The sequence below is a fragment of the Podarcis erhardii genome (genome assembly GCF_964252035.2).
Source record: "Podarcis erhardii genome assembly, chromosome: 5".
In the NCBI taxonomy this organism is placed as follows: Eukaryota; Metazoa; Chordata; class Lepidosauria; order Squamata; family Lacertidae; genus Podarcis; species Podarcis erhardii.
The window spans coordinates 11,128,893-11,146,588 of NC_138509.1; the positions used below are offsets into that span (position 1 = coordinate 11,128,893).

General features: G+C 42.2%; 1 protein-coding gene across 1 annotated transcript in view; it reads left to right on the forward strand.

The window, feature by feature from the left end:
• CFAP99 (cilia and flagella associated protein 99) overlaps positions 1-17,696 on the forward strand; it is a 40,722-nt gene that overhangs the window by 14,831 nt on the left and 8,195 nt on the right. The window contains exons 6-12 of the mRNA XM_081864460.1: positions 2,391-2,559; positions 5,611-5,691; positions 6,937-7,008; positions 8,363-8,416; positions 8,878-8,966; positions 10,961-11,165; positions 12,636-12,777. Coding sequence (XP_081720586.1) covers positions 2,391-2,559; positions 5,611-5,691; positions 6,937-7,008; positions 8,363-8,416; positions 8,878-8,966; positions 10,961-11,165; positions 12,636-12,777 — 812 coding nt within the window. The remainder of the gene's footprint in view (positions 1-2,390; positions 2,560-5,610; positions 5,692-6,936; positions 7,009-8,362; positions 8,417-8,877; positions 8,967-10,960; positions 11,166-12,635; positions 12,778-17,696) is intronic.

The window sequence follows — 17,696 nt, forward strand, 5'->3', positions numbered from 1 at the left end:
AGCTGTTTCCATTGCATTTTCACTATGCCACCCAGTGGAGTTTTTCTAGGTAGTAATGAGGCATTTTATGTTACGGCAGGTGGAACAGACAGTGGCCTGCTTTCACTTGTTTGAAAAACATTTTGAAGATAAAATTGCTTGGACCCATCATGACTTTGATTAGGTTATCATCACAAGTGAATCTCAAGAAGTCTCTACAGTTCAGTCTAGTCCTGTTTTGTTGCCAAAATTTCAGTTGTGGTGACTCAAGGACAAGGAACTTGGACCAGTATGGGAAACTGTGGCTCCTTGCCCCTTATGGCTGATAAAAGCTAGCAAGGAGGTTTGGGTCAGGGAGCCTATAGAAAATGGTCCTTTTGTGTCTAAGAGAGCTAGGAAGCAGGGTTCATTGAATCCGCTTTGCTGGAGGCCCAGCTCCATCAAGCACCTCCTGGGAGCCTTTTTGGCTGAAGAGCAGGTACAAATGCTCAAAGTAAATAAAGTAAAGGCAGCAGTGGTAAGGACATGCCTTCTAAATCCATAAATTTAAATTAATATTGTCCATTTCCTGGGCAGGATTTTTGAGTGGGTGGTCACTAACTAGCTCCAGGCTTTCTTGGATGTAACTGATTTTTTTAGCTCCATTTCAATCAGAATTCAGCCCTGGTTATGCCATGGAAGCTGCCTTGGCTACCTCTGTGTTGTTGAGCATTTTTAGGAATTCATATTGTATTTTGTTTTTACATTTTCTGGCTTTTAATGGATTCTATCTGATTTGTATTCTATCTCTTTAACTTGCTTTTAAACCTTTGTGTATAGCAACTAACAAATGTAATGCATAATAACAATAACAATAATAATAACTAGTAATAAGCAAGGAAAACAAAAGTTATTCAGAATAAAACGTAAATATGGGACTTTATTAGTGACCCAAAACAAGCAGAAGCAGAAACTTTGAACATTGAAGTTGTGAACAGTGCAAACCTATGCATATTTATTTATTTAGTAAGCTGTGTTCCATAGAGCTTACTCCCAGGTAAGTGTGCCCAGGAAAGCAGCCTAAGTAACTAGTGCATTGGCCCTCTTGCTTTGCCATACAGGAAATGTCTGAGTCAGCTGTTGGGCACTGTGGTTTCCGCATCAGTTCGGTGCTGCATGACCTTTTCTCTGTAAACCTCTTGTTATTAAGGTTCTTAGGAACAGGGGAAGCTGCCTTATACCAAGTCAGACTATCGGATCCTCTAGCTAAGTGTTGTTTTAGACTTACAGGCAGATTTATCTTGTATCTGTGTTTTAAACAATAATAACAATCCAATATGTTTTTGACTCGCTCTGTCCATTTTGATTTGTAATTTAGATTCCAAGCTACTCTGTATAAAATACAGCTCTGTGCCTCTGGGTTCACTCTTCTAGGGAATTTAGTTATAACTTGCTCCCCTTTGGGCAGAATTAGATTTTTTTTTAAGGCACAGGAGTCCCCCCTCCAAGTGTATTAAACCTCCCAAATGGCAGACATATAGGTCTAGGGGTTGTTATGGGGAAAGTAAAAGAGATTCACTTTTCTCTGTAATCCATACTATGGAGGGCAACCCCTTCCTTCTTTAAGCCATCTAAAACTCTTAAATTCATATTCGTTTTATGTATTTGAGGGTAGGGGAGTGGTGGGTTGTCTCTTGTACCTTAAAATAAGTAAGAGGTGACTGAGTGGTGTGTATTCTTGACTGTACATTTTTTTTTAAAGATTAGCAGCTTCAGATTGGTGTTTTTTGGTGTTGGGAGAATAGACGTTACAAGATGAGGCTGCCCTTTATACGGCCTGCTGGATTCTCTGTTGGGTAGCAGGGAGACCTCATTATCTTGCTGTTGGGTAGTATAGCATCACAGCTACTTCTCAGAGTCCGATTGGTGCATTCCATTGGAAGTGGTATGTTGAGGAAATGTGGATCTCAACATCGAATACTTGAAACTGTACTTCCCAAAAATTTACTACAAATTGGGTCATTCAGGCCACATATGATATGGTCATGGATTTCATGAAACTGGAAGACATTCTATATTAATGTTTATATTACCCTCAACCTAAAAGACAGGGCAAATAAAATTTTAAAAGGCATTGGGGGAAACTGTATAGAGTTTATATTTACCAAAGTTAACAGGCATAAAGGGACTTGATTTTAACCATGTCAGACTGTTTCTCCACCTAACTCAGTTAGATGGCTTCAGCTCTCAAGGCAGAAGTGTTTCACATGACCTGATTCTTTTAACTGGAGGTTCCAGGAATTTAACCTGGAAACTTCTACATACAAAAAATGTACTTCCCATTGAACTGTGATTCCTCCCTTTCATAGTATGTTAGAAAAGAATATAAGATAAAAAATGAAAATAAGGTTATATATTCTTTTCGTTTGAAGATGGCAGCCCAAAATGAAACAACTGATTGATCAGCTTGATGACAAATCAATGAAATGCACTGCTACAGCGTCAAAGACAACTGAACCAAAGGCGTTTAACTTGACAGTCCCTAATCCACGAGCTATTATGGTTCCTGAGCTAATTCCACAAGTAGAAAAAACGAAGCCTGTGAGTGCTGCTTTTTTACCAAAGAAAGTTTGTCTGATTTCTGATAATATCTGAACCCTAAATAAATTAACAGACTCTAAAAGGCAAGCCTCAGTTGAAGAAAGCGCTACGTATTAATTATTGAAGATGAATCCTATAAAAATCTTGTTTTTCTGCAGGGCAATATCATTGGGCCATTGGGCCTTGCCAGAGCTACCTGCAGCTGCGGTGGATCCCAGTGGGTCTCCCTGTGGCAGACCCTATTGGGCCTCCCTGGGCCATATGTGTACACGCCAGGTGCCCCCAAAGTTGGGCGATACCCAGCACCTATACTTTCTCATAATACTATAATTGGGACTAGAAGTAGATCCAGAAAAGAAAGTACACCAGGTGTGCTGGTGGCCACAGCTTTAAAAGAAGATTAAACAAATCCATGAATGATCATGGAGCTCTCAATGTCTAGTTGTCACAATGACTATATGGAAACTGTAGATTCGAAGCCAATATGCCACTGAACAGGGTGGATAAAAATCAATGATTTTATATATATATATATATATATATATATATATATATATATATATATGCTTTCGTAGATTTTCACGGGTACAGGAATGCAGGTTTTGGTGTCCTCGGGTGTCTTCCCGTGTAAAAGTTGGGGTGTCTAGGCGACGTTTCGACGAGGTCTCACTCGTCATCTTCAGGCTGGTGCTTTCGGCTTCTTGTTACTGGAACAGAGCAGGATCTCAGTGTTTGAGTTCCTATAAATACTGTAGAGGGGGTGTGGTGTATAGCCTCCAATGTTCTGGGCAGAGAGGAAGTTCCCAGGCTAGTGTGCCTTTTCTTCTTTTGTTCCTTAATTACTTGAGAGATATCTTGAGTGATTTCTTGAGTGATATCCTGAGTACCACTTAGGTGGGTCATTAGGTGTGGATTAGTTGTTAAAGTCTTTGTGTCTTGACCTCTTGAACTTTGTGAAGAGTTTTCCTGAGAAGATGGCTGTACTGTACTTAGTTGTGCTCTGGCTTGGCTTCGTGTATAGGGGCGAGCTGTGGTTTTGTGGCTTGTGTCAGCCAGATCTGTGTAGGGATTGCAGGGGGGTGCAGCATCCGGAGGTGCCACCATGGATTGGCTACTGGATGGTGTCTGTAATTCATCTGTGGAGAGGGTCTGGGTTTGGGTCTGGTGTGGTTGATTGGTGTTGGCGTTCTGTGTGCCTCTGGATCTGGTGTCAGTTTTTGTGGGGAGGGCTACAGTACAGTACAGTACAGTACAGTACAGTACAGTACAGTACAGAACAGAGCACAACTAAGTACAGTACAGCTGATGAATTACAGACACCATCCAGTAGCCAATCCATGGTGGCACCTCCGGATGCTGCACCCCCCTGCAATCCCTACACAGATCTGGCTGACACAAGCCACAAAACCACAGCTCGCCCCTATACACGAAGCCAAGCCAGAGCACAACTAAGTACAGTACAGCCATCTTCTCAGGAAAACTCTTCACAAAGTTCAAGAGGTCAAGACACAAAGACTTTAACAACTAATCCACACCTAATGACCCACCTAAGTGGTACTCAGGATATCACTCAAGAAATCACTCAAGATATCTCTCAAGTAATTAAGGAACAAAAGAAGAAAAGGCACACTAGCCTGGGAACTTCCTCTCTGCCCAGAACATTGGAGGCTATACACCACACCCCCTCTACAGTATTTATAGGAACTCAAACACTGAGATCCTGCTCTGTTCCAGTAACAAGAAGCCGAAAGCACCAGCCTGAAGATGACGAGTGAGACCTCGTCGAAACGTCGCCTAGACACCCCAACTTTTACACGGGAAGACACCCGAGGACACCAAAACCTGCATTCCTGTACCCGTGAAAATCTACGAAAGCATATATATATATATATATATACACACACATATACATATACATATACATATACATATATATATGTATATAATTGTTTTTTAAAATTTAAGTCGGATTCTTTTAAAATTTAAATTGGATTTTTAAAATAAAATGCTTTTGAGGGAAAAATCTTTCTAAAGATAGTTATCCATTTAAGTTACACTACAGTCCAAAGGCTATTCATCAGGAAATAAGGATTCATTTTAAGTTTTTCATGTGTGCTAAAACTCAGTCTAAGTTTTTTTAAAAAATGTTTAACCACATCAGCTAACAAATATGGATACATATGCTATAATGTTATTGTTTTAGTTCAATAAATTGTTATTAAGGAAATTATTATTATTTTCCTTCCAATAAAGCACAGCAGAAAAGTTGTCCAAATATAAACAATTAACTTATGAAACCTCACAATAATTTCCTAATTATATGTCTATGTATTTCTCATACATATAACCGAATCAGTAATTTTTGATATAACTGTAAAAGCTACTCTGAAAATTTATTATTCCAAAAATGAAACCTTCATCTGGTTGTAAATATTAAGATGATACCAGCAAGAATGAGTCTTTCTGTAAAAAAATGATTTAAGTCAAGTCTTACTGAGTAGTGATTTAAACCGTGATTTAAATAAACTTGATTTAAATCAAATCCACCCTGCCACTGAATACTAGTTGCTGGCAAGCAATGGGAAAGTGGTACTTACTGTGCTCACGCTTTGCTTGTGGGCTTCCCAGAAGCAATTGGTTAGATATTGTCAAAAACAGGATGCTGGACTAGATATGCCTTTGGTCTAAATCAGCAGGGGTTTTCTTTTGGTCTATAGCAAACTGTTGAAATATATCCAGTTACAGATAGGTAGCCGTGTTGGTCTGCCATGGTCAAAACAAAATAAAAAAATTCCTTCCAGTAGCACCTTAAAGACCAACTGAGTTAGTTCTAGGTATGAGCTTTCGTGTGCATGCACACTTCTTCAGATGTGTATCTGAAGAAGTGTGCATGCACACGAAAGCTCATACCTAGAACTAACTCAGTTGGTCTTTAAGGTGCTACTGGAAGGAATTTTTTTATTTTGTTGAAATATATGTTATTCAAATCCTTTCAGACCTCTTTGTTACCTAGTACTTTCTAACTCTAAATTATTGCTTCTGTGTGCCTAGGTTCCTAAAAGTACTTATAAACCCCAAAAACTGAAGCAGCAGCTAGAAGGAATTAAACTGAAGAATCGTCGCAAAGCAGAGGCAAGTTTTGCCTCTTTATAATCTATTTAGGGCTTGTACGCACTGCTGCTTGCCCCACCACTTTCCTTCAGGGGAAACTGAACGTCAAGCAGGTTTTCTGTGGCTTGACGTTTGCTCCAATTCAGCGGCGAAGAGCAGAAAAGAGTGGGGCAGTTGGAAAACCACTTGTGATTCGAGGGCCCGACCTCCACTTGGGAATAATAAAGACACATGGACACAGTATATAAGGTTAATGGGCTAGAAAAGGCCCCACCTTTTTTGATTACAGCATGTGAGAGGTATTGGCTTAGGCATTGGACCAACACTAAATTTTGACTCCACCCACTTGGAGAGGGGTGAGTCTGTCTAGGGTTAACCACCAGTAGGGGGAGTCTGTTGATGCAAACACAACTATAAGCTCTCCCCTGATGTCACTGGGGGTCGTGCCATTGCCCCCCGCCCCACAGGGCATCGGACAGGATCCACAACTGCCGGATTCCTTTAACGGAATACCCATAAATGAAGGGGTAGGCGATGGCCACACCTTGCCCATCCATACACCATCAACACATTCCAATGCTTAACCGCCAAATACCAAGAAAGTTGTGACGATTGCTACGAGATAGGTGAAAAAAACCAAGAGGCCGGTGCCAATTTGCCAATTGGAATAAACTCCTACCAGGCCCCCTAGGCAACCAGGGTGACCAACCATAGGTCCATAGCAAGGTCAAGCGAGAAGCAACGCCCTAAAGGGAGTGGTGGGTGGGTGACTCGAGGGAAATAGGAGCGCAAAGACGGGGAGAACTGGCGCGGCCGCATTTGAGCGGCTAAACCACGCCCCCGCACTGTCACCCTATTGGGTGCCCATCCGGGGGCACGCCGCGCCAGCGACAATGGCAGGGCAGGGGGCGGAACGCGGGAATCGGCTCCTGGTCACAACCCCTCCCCTCCGGAAGGAGGAGAGACTTTCCAAAAGTTGCTTGCACCCACAAATAACCATGGATTTGCAATAAAAACGATGTCTCAGGGGACCTTTAGACACTCTACTTTGCATATTCAATGCATCCCAGTCCTCTACCCTGGATGCATTTGATCTACTCTCCCCATGAACCATTAAACCTTTTCATCCCTAGCTTACCATTAATATCTTCATTGATGTTTTCACAGAGCCGAACATCCACTTTAACTTCATCTTCTCTTTCTACACCCCCACTGCACAAAGTGGGGAAAGGTATCATGTTACTAAAATTATTGTGTCCCCTTTAGGAACTGCTGCTGGAAGCAAATGTTAACCAGTTCGCCTGTGCAGCCCCCAAACCTGGATGTCACTGTGGTGCTGTAAGTAAAATCAGCATGAATATACATATTCAGTAGTGTGGGAATGAATAATAAGTCTGCCTCTAGTACAGTGGTGCCCCGCAAGACGAATGCCTCTCAAGACGAAAAACCCGCTAGACCAAAGGGTTTTCCGTTTTGGAGGCGCTTCGCAAGACGAATTTCCCTATGGGCTTGCTTTGCAAGACGAAAATGTCTTGCGAGTTTTTCAGACTTTCCCTCCCTTTTTCTAAGCCGCTAAACTGCTAATCCGCTAAGCCACTAAGCTGTCAATGGGCTTGCTTCGCAAGACGAAAAAACCGCTAGACGAAGAGATTCGCGGAACGGATTCTTTTCGTCTTGCGAGGCACCACTGTATTGGGATGTTAGGATCAATCATTTTATTGAGATTTCCTTGTTGAGATCATAATATTGAACTGCAGTTTTTGTATTGACTATTAAAACAACACAACTAGTATAGAAGAATGACATACGGTGTAATCCTTACTTGGATTGCAGCTATGAGCCAGTTAGTTCCTACTACACATCTCATTGGGGCCACAAGCTCACTAAGTGGCTTAGGCAAGACATTTCTACCCCAGCCTCAATCCCACCTCCTTGGCCTGTAATAGTGGGAGGAATGATATAACTCTGGTCCACCTTATTGGGTTGTTGCAAACATTACATAAATAATGTAACCTACCACACATTCCCCATCCTGTTATAACCCTAAGTAAGCAAATTGAAGGCTTTCTGGGGGGAGGAAGATGGGGCACTTTGCTTCTCTAGCTACGGTTTCTTTCTTGCCCTTCCTGATCTATCTGCTGCCACATTTTCAATCTATCATTTAGGCACCAGGCAAAAGCATTTGTTTCCCCAGGCTTTCAAGAACTGCTGATGTTACCATCTTAAATTTACCACAGTGTGATTTTGCTGTTTATTAAACATTTGAGTGGGCTGCCAGTGCTTTAGTTCTTTTGAACTTGCTATATTAGTATGGTATGGTATGGTATGGTATGGTATGGTATGGTATGGTATGGTATGGTATGGTATGGTATAGTATAGTATTCGTAACATCAGTGTTATTTTTCTTACTACTCTGTTAATTACCATCGGGACATAAATTTATGGAGAATGTGTGTGATAGAACTTACGTAAAATAAATAAATACTAACTTTTCGTGTTCAGAGGCAGTATACCACTAAATGAAATAATTATTATATTTATATTATATTATATTATATTATATTATATTATATTATATTATATTATATTATATTATATTATTATATTATATTATATTATATTATATTATATTATATTATATTATATTATATTATATTATATTATATTATATTATATTATATTATATTTTCAGGGTATAATTCAGACTGTTCCGGAGACCTTTCAAGCTCAGAAGATCCAAGGGGAGGTGAGCAACTTGTTTGATTATGTTATCCTGATGTTCCAACCAGCAGGAAGTAAGAGGTAAAATTTCAGATTTGGTATAAAAGTTAATAGTTCTGCATTTGAGAGGCACACCTCTCTTTAATAATTAAATATCTTAGGTAAGAATCCTGGTTTTAATAATATTTTCCTTGTTCATCATACCCTTAGCTCAGTGTAATACATGGGGGATGTTGAAGTGTTCAGAATACAAATTAAGATATTACATTAACCATTTGAAGTCCTTAAAAAGTTCTTTAGAATTTTATTGGCTGGTTTTATTGGCTGAATATCAGCTGTGGATTCAAACTTTCAGCACCATTTATTAAAGCTTTTCTAAACTGCCTTTGTTATATTTAAATCATTCCAAGATTCATTACTGCTTTTGTAATTCTCTTTGTATTGCTTTTTATAATTCTCTTATTTATGCGCTAAATTTCCTGGCAGATTGACAACGTACCTGTGAAACTAAACACAACAGCGATCTTAAGAGAAGGTGTCCTTTACCAACGAAAAGTGGAGCAGGAGCTTAATAGGTACTTTTTACTCTTTGTCTGCTTCTGTTTGAGCATATGCATTAACTGAAAGATGTCACAGAATCATAGAATTGTAGAGTTGAATGGAGGTTACCTCAAGGCTCATGTAGTCCACACCCCTGTAATTCTGGAATCTCAGCATTGCATTCAAGTGAATTAATCAGTTCTTAATATAATTATTCGCTTCTTTTCCAAACCTTCATGAAAGGTTCCAGAAGCCAGCTCATCAGAAGCTTGTTACTTGTTCAGGTGATGACAAGGCCAGAGCCCTGCTTGAGGAGAAGGCATACTAAAAATATGCCATACAGTTCTCTACAGTCCAGCCCAAATTTGGGGTGGTGAAGGACTGCAATGCAGGCCTCTTAAATAGTGCTTTACTGGTAATACAGTACAAAATAAATCAATATTTCAAATCACTGTACCCCAAGATCACACTGCTGAAATACAATCATTTATTTTCCAAAACAAAATTAAATAGGTATACGCAGCCATGACTTGATAGAAGTTTATATAATTATCTGTATAAAATTATAGAGATAATAGAAAGTTCTCTCTTTCATAGTACAGTATTACGAGTTCCAGACAAATGACACTGAGTGACAGTAGGTTTTTTATTTTATTTTATTTTTTTATTTCTATACCGCTTTATATTTTTAATAAAAATCTCAAAGCGGTTTACAGCATATTAACTCAGTAAATCAATAAAGCATTAGCTGGGCGATGTTCCTCCGGCCTCATGAGGAGCCTCTTCAGTAGGGCTGGTGAGTGTAGGTTGAGGACAGGCAAAAGGAATGATTTCAAGCAATACCTGGAATTTACTAGCGCAAGATTGGTGGTGACCAGGAACCTACACAGCTTTAAAAAACGGGATTAGTTAGGGACATTTATGGAGGAAAGCTCTATCAAATATTTGCAGAATAGATACATGTACAGAAGTGGGATACCTGTGGACTGGCTACTGGAGACAAAGAACATGTGAAGGCAATTGTTCCTGCCCTACTTAGGAGCTGACCACTGCTGAAAACCGAATGCTTCATTAGATGAATGAAACAAAAACTAACTGAAGCAAAGACTTCATTATCGGACAACAGAGACCTTGTAGCAATTGCCGTATTTTTTGCTCCATAAGACGCACTTTTTTCTTCCTAAAAAGTGAGGGGAAATGTCTGTGCATCTTATGGAGTGAATGTGTGGTCCCTGGAGCCGAATTGCCCAGGGGCAAAAAGCAGAATATGCTTTTTTTTTTTTTTTTTTAAAAGAGGGAAGTGGGTGTGGAATCAAAGCCACTAATCAGCAAGCAATAGGGGAGGGAGATAAGGGATGCTAGCAATAAAGGAGGCTGCCTGGGAGCGGGGAGGCAAAGACAGCAAACATGCAAAGAGCGGAAACAGGAAGACTAAATCAATGAGGAGAGAAATTAGAAGAAAAGGAGGAGCAAAAAACTGCTCCAGCTAAGGAAAAGACACTAAGGCAAACAAGAGGAAGGGAGTGTTGAAAGGAAGCAGCTGATCGGTGGGATCGGGAGAGAGATAAGGAGTGCTAGCGGAGGCTGCCAGGGAGAGGGGAGGTAAAAGCCCATGAATCCTCAGGATTTTTCCATTGGGTCACTCCAAAATCACCATCAGATCACATAGCATGTCCATGACTACAGCCTGCACCCAAGAAATCATATATCCACTGTTTCGTTTAGAATATTTTTTCTTGTTTTCCTCCTCTAAAAACTATGTGCGTCTTATGGTCAGGTGCGTCTTATGGAGCGAAAAATACGGTACTATAAATTTATGAATGGGATTTTTATTTTCACTACTCGTGAACTCTGAGGTAATGTTTTCAGTGAGTTCTTTACCATAGTCCCAAAATCTTCCCAAGGTAGCCACAGACCAGTTCAGGCACCCTGATTAAAAAAAATTTTTTTTGCTATGTAATGCCATGTTCACATTGAGAGCTCTACTCTGTTCAGTTCCTCAGAGTAGCCTGTTTTCTTTTTCTTACAGGATTGAACAGCTTTTACGAGGGGCTCGGGATCCTTCTGAGTTTCTCGATTGGCAGAAAGAAATGTATGAGAGAGATCTGAACCAAAAGCTGGCAGAAGCAGAATGTAAGAGGCTGCAAGGACAGCTAAGCCACGAGGAGGCCATTCTTGCACGTCAGAATCGTATTCTGGAAAACCATAGAAAAGCTGAGCAGAAGAGGGAAGAGGTACTCTATTAGTATACTGTTCGTATTTTATCTTGCCACGACTCTGCTCAGACCTCACCTGGAGTACTGTGTCCAGTTCTGGGCACCACAGTTCAAGAAGGACACTGACAAACTGGAACGTGTCCAGAGGAGGGCAACCAAAATGGTCAAAGGCCTGGAAATGATGCTTATGAAGAACGGCTAAGGGAGCTGGGCATGTTTAGCCTGGAGAAGAGGAGGTTAAGGGGTGATATGATAGCCATGTTCAAATATATAAAAGGATGTCACATAGAGGAGGGAGAAAGGTTGTTTTCTGCTGCTCCAAAGAAGCGGACACGGAGCAATGGTTCCAAACTACAAGAAAAAAGATTCCACCTAAACATTAGGAAGAACTTCCTGACAGTAAGAGCTGTTTGACAGTGGAATTTGCTGCCAAGGAGTGTGGTGGAGTCTCCTTCTTTGGAGGTCTTTAAGCAGAGGCTTGACAACCATATGTCAGGAGTGCTCTGATGGTGTTTCCTGCTTGGCAGGGGGTTGGACTCGATGGCCCTTGTGGTCTCTTCCAACTCTATGATTCTATGATTCTATGATTCCTGTGTATGGGTATGCTCAGTGGCAAAATGAGGGAGAGGGTGTGCAGAAGAGGCAAAGCCCACATCGAGAGACAACATTGATTTCAAAAAGGAGTGGGAACCATTTATAAACTATATAAAAAGACAGTATAAAAATTTGGACCCATTGGCAGGTTTTGACTAAACTTTCAATATATAAGAGGTAAAACCAGCAGGGTACAGAATTTGTTTAATAAATCCATACGGAAATACGGGGGAAGCCAAAGAGGGGGGAGGGGAGAAATATGGATATATAAATTGTTCAATTAATATTTGTGGAAAATTTCTACACCATGTTGGACCAACTTCCTTTATCTGCCTTTTTAATGCTGATGTCAGTACTGTTTGCAAGGCAGTGGGGGGCATCACACAAGATTAGTTTTACAAGGAGTGCATCTGCCACCATGCCCAATCAATAAAGCGCATATCAATAATCAATATCAATATCGAGCATCATTTGCCACTCAGCGGCTACCTTGTAGAACATGATGCAGTCTACAGCCTCAGAAACAATACCGGTATGAGAATTAAAGTAATGGACAAAGGAGATCCAAGAATTTCATAATAAAGTTGTTAGCCTTTAAGGTACAACAGTAATCTTTGCGGATTTTGCTGCAACAGTCTAACCCAGGTAATCTTCAGCCAAGTGTAGGAAAATGGTTAAAATCAGGTTTGTTTCTTTATCTGTTGCTCAGGTTTAGGGCTTTCATTCAGATTTGAAAGAGTAAAGAATGCTTAGCATTTTATGGTCAAGGAAGTTTGCTTGCTTATTTATTTATTTTAGAAATGCATGCTTGAAGTGTTTTTTTTTTTTTAACAATAAAGCAAGAAGCTTTCATTGTAATTAATTTATCTGGCTTCAATTTTGCTTGGAGTTTAGGAAGCGGAAATGAGCCAGCAAATTGCAGAAAGGCGCATTCAAGAAAGGAAGGAAAGGGAAAAAATGGTGCAGCAAGTGGTGGAAGGACGCAAAAATGTGAAGCAAGCACGAATGAAGCTCCAAAAACAGAAGCATCAAATAGGTACGAGTAGTGCCAGATCTGTGTGTCTTTTTAAAAGGTACATTTTCTTCTGATTTGCTCAGCAAAGCATTGCTATATATAGAGAGAGATTCAAGTGCTGTATTATAAATAGCTATTGAAAAGCTCCTGTTGAGAGATATATGAAATCCTGAGACATTCCACCCATAAATATGTGTGCACAGAATTTGAGAGCCAAGTGACAAATTTGCTTTTGTTGAAGGATTCACCTAAAATATGCCTACTGTGTGTAGGCTGGCATGGGAAACATGATGGCTTGCTTGTCCTGATTCACCAAGACCTTGTGACTTTGCAGATTAGTATAGCATCCTTTCTATAGTTTCCTTCCAGTGCTTTGTCCTTGCCCCCCCCCCCCCCGTGAGGCAGCCAATCATACTTCTAATATTGGGGAAAGCGTTCCAGAGAAGGGGAGCCACTGCAGAGAAGGCCCCGTTCTCGTGTTGCCACCCTCTGGACCTCTCGAGGAGGAGGCACACGAAAAAGGGCCTCAGAAGATGATCTCGGGGTCCAGGTAGGTTCATATGGAAAGACTTTACCTTTCTCTCCTCCTCTTCTCTGTCTTTTCCATGGCGCCTGCAAGCAAGGGCGAGCACAGTGTGCCTAAATGGGTGGCTGCCAACCAAGGCACCACAATATCTGCTTCTAGTGAATCCATGCCTAAAACTATCTTCAGCGAGGCCACTGCTCCTCAGCTGCCCACCCTGAATTCCCCCAGGGGCGTCTCTTGGATCTTAGCATGCATTGCCCAGCATTGGAAGAGTACGTTCACCCTACCATGGACGTTCCCAAATGATTCATCTCTTGGCTGCAAGATGCATAGTTGTGGGGAGAGCAAAGGAGACATCCTCATCCGCTCCCAGCCACAGCTTGGACCAGGTTCCATGTATCTGAAAGCAGAAGGCATCAGGGTTTTGAGCCGCTGAGACCACATAACACCGGTCTTGAAAGACCTACATTGGCTCCCAGTACGTTTCCGAGCACAATTCAAAGTGTTGGTGTTGACCTTTAAAGCCCTAAACAGCCTCAGTCCTGTATACCTGAAGGAGCGTCTCCACCCCCATCGTTCTGCCCGGACGCTGAGGTCCAGCGCCAAGGGCCTTCTGGCGGTTCCCTCATTGCGAGAAGGAAAGCTACAGGGAACCAGGCAGAGGGCCTTCTTGGTAGTGGTGCCCGTCCTGTGGAACACCCTCCCATCAGATGTCAAAGCGATAAACAACTACCTGACATTTAGAAGACATCTGAAGGCAGCCCTGTTCAGGGAAGTTTCTAATGTGTGATATTTTAGTGTATTTTTGGTCTCTGTGGAAGCCGCCCAGAGTGGCTGGGGAAACCCAGCCAGATGGGCGGGGTACAAATTAATAATAATAATAATAATAATAATAATAATAATAATAATAATAATTTATTTGAGCCCACTAATGTTGTTCTGCGTTTACCCCTGCCTCCACATTTGGTGCAGCGTTCATTTTCTCTAGAGCATAGCTCTTCAACCACAGGGCCAGGCAGCTGTTGCTGCCATGCTGGACTCCAGCCAAGGCTGACCAGACCAAAGCGATGCTATTTGAAGTGTTTGGGCAAGGATGTGCTCTTCTGATAAGACACACGTTTGATGAATTTCCTTGCTGCCGTAGAGCCTCTTTCAATTAGATGCCTGCTTCTTGCCAACCATATGTCCCACCTTCCTATAGCTATGCCTTTAGTGAGAGAGCTCTCTTTTGAACAGGGACAGTCTTTTTCTCCCTTCTTTTTTTGCTTTCTAGGCTCCTTCTGTAGCTTTCTAGATTTCTCCTGGAATGGAAGTATGCTGGCGACTAAAATGCAGGCGTTGTTGACATTTCCATTCCACCTTAAGGAACAGGCATGCTTGCAGCTCTCTGAAGCTAGCAAAGCCAAACAGGATCTGTTGTCTTGATATACCTGTATAGGACATTGCATGGTAACCCTGACGTCCTTAAACAGTTGCATCAACCATTCACAATGCATAAGTGAATATGACAGTGCATTGAGTTCAGCTTCACAAGAACTTAGGTTAACTGTGGTTTGCCTCTTGCACAGCCAGTCAAACAGACACTGGTTGTACATGTAGCTCTCCCCGGATGTGCTTGTGCCAGCTTTGGTGTCACGGCCAAAACTTGCATCTGCAAAGATTTCAAGACCTCCAGACTCCTGACCGGTGAATCTGAGTCTGTAGTGCATAGTACCTTTGAGATAACGTGCTTGAGAGCTTTCCAATCTTTAACAGTAGGATTGTTAGCACAGCTGCAGTGTGGTAGTCTGTTTGCCATCATGGCAGCAACCGGGGACCCAGGAAGTAATGGTAGGAGCCTGGCTGCTGCAGGAGTCAGGAGGTGGGAGTTGGAGGGATGCCATATCACCCTCACTCTGCTCCCTGCAACCTGAAACAGGGCTGGGGTAGGGAAAAAGGTTCTTGGTGGGCAGAGAGGGGGATCCATTCACAGGTCTCTGTACAGTTGCCAAGTTCCTAAGGCCTCAGGTGCCTCTGCTACCATTTCCCTATTCTCTGCTTCACATACACCAGTGTGGTGTAGTGGTTAAGAGCGGTAGTCTCGTAATCTGGGGAACCGGGTTCGCGTCTCCGCTCCTCCGCATGCAGCTGCTGGGTGACCTTGGGCCAGTCACACTTCTCTGAAGTCTCTCAGCCCCACTCACCTCACAGAGTGTTTGTTGTGGGGGAGGAAGGGAAAGGAGAATGTTAGCTGCTTTGAGACTCCTTCAGACAGTGATAAAGCGGGATATCAAATCCAAACTCTTCTTCTTCTTCTCCTCCTCAGTTTCAGGGTCTTTGCTCAGTCTATTTGCCCAGCTGCACAATAGCATGCTGCTCCTTAGCTCCTGTTCTGCTGATCTGCAAAGGAAGAATGTTGTTGAGAGCTTTCTCTCTCTCTCTCTCTCTTTCTTTCTCTTTCTCTTTCTCTCTGTTGGGGTAAAAACGCAGCATCCGCAACTAACATTACCAAAGTTTGGGATTTTGATCAGTAAAAAGATTACCTGGAATGGGCAAGCGAAGCTGTCACCTGTCTGCTGCCATTTGGAACCACCTGTCTTTGTGAGCAAGGCGTCTCAGCAATGGTGACCTTCCAAACCAAACAGCTTAGAGCTCGGAAATGAGCCGCAAGTTAGCCTTTCTAATATCACTCCTCACTGGAATGAAATCTGGAAGAGCAAACATGCCAGGTGTCCCATGGAAATTGTGAGTGAGACTTATTATTTTTTTTAAAAAAAAGCTTTCGTTTTGCAGTAATGCTAAGGTAACAGCATGTATATTGCTCCGTGAATTGTCATTTTAGGATTAATAACGTGCATTATAAATCAAACATGGAAGTGGTTCCCATGTTGCAGGTGGAGAGTCAGAGGGAGTCTGTTCTGTGCCACTTTCAGATCGCTTCTTGAGGGCTTAAAAAGTACAGTATCATCTCTGACCACCAGAGGCCCACACGGGATGCAGAAAGTTAGTGGTTTTCCTTTTGCTAATCACAAAACAGTACATTACAGAACAGTAGGCTTCCCTTCCCTTCTCTAAAAATTTGAATTCTAGCTTTAAAGAGGCTTTGCTGACTGACATTTCCAGGAAGCTGCAGCGTAAAATGGATATAAACACAGAAAGAGATCTAGTCTATCTTCTTCCTCCGCCTTTCCAAAGACGCCCCTCCCCATATCACTGTAGCAAAGGGAATGGGAAGAAAAAGTTAAAACATCAACAACCACCCTGTGCAACGCGCCTTCGGGCTGAACTCCCAGTTGTTCACTCTTCTGAGGCATCTGGATATGATTTTCCCAATCCATTTTCCTTGGCTAAAGGGCTTCACCCTCCTAGGATCCAGAGTCGCCAAAAATCAGTCATACCTCCCAGACAAGCCTTTCACCTCTTTCTCCAGGCAAAACAACCCACAGTTTTAGTGGCATCTGAGGGCCAAGGGAGCTGGCGTTTGTCCACAGACAACTTTCTGGGTCATGTGGCCAGCATGACTAAAGCGCTTCTGGAGCAACGGAACACCGTGATAGAAACCACAGCGCACAGAAATGCCATTTACCTTCCCACCGCAGCGGTGCCTATTTATCTACTCGCACTGGTGTGCTTTCGAACTGCTAGGTTGGCAGGAGCTGGGACAGAGCAACGGGAGCTCACCCCGTTGCGGGGATTCGAACCGCCAACCTTCCGATTGGCAAGCCCAAGAGGCTCAGTGGTTTAGACCACAACTGGAGGGAAAGTGGAAGAAGGATGCTAAATTAATCTGCAAAATCACATGGCCACTGCTCAGGTGAATCGGGACAAATAACTCATCATGTGGGTGCTTTGCTGTGTGAGCTCAGAAGGCTCATTCATGGTAAGCGAGTCAATGGATCATTCCCTGTGCAAAGCATGCAACTCCTATGTCACTTTCAGAGTTTACAGGATATAATACAGCACTAGCTTTGAGACAATGAATAATTGAGTCTCCAAGCTGGTGAGCTACTGAAGGATTTTTGAAAGCCAGAATCCGATGAATATATTTTGCTTGAAAATTGGAAGTAGGGGCCTCAAAATGGGTTTGGGAGCCTTGTTGGGTCCAGAGATTCCCATAACACTTAAAGGTCTCACGGGGCCAGCCCAGATACTTTTTGCAAATTTCGGTAATTGTGTCATTAGAAAACTCCAGAAGCTAGAGGTCTCTGGATAAGCAAGGGTAGAGGGGAATACCATATTTTTTGCTCTATAAGACTCACTTTTTCCCTCCTAAAAAGTAAGGGGAAATTTGTGTGCGTCTTATGGAGCGAATGCAGGCTGCGCAGCTATCCCAGAAGCCAGAATAGCAAGAGGGATTGCTGCTTTCACTGCGCAGCGATCTCGCTTGCTGTTCTGGCTTCTGAGATTAAGAATAATTTTTTTCTTGTTTTCCTCC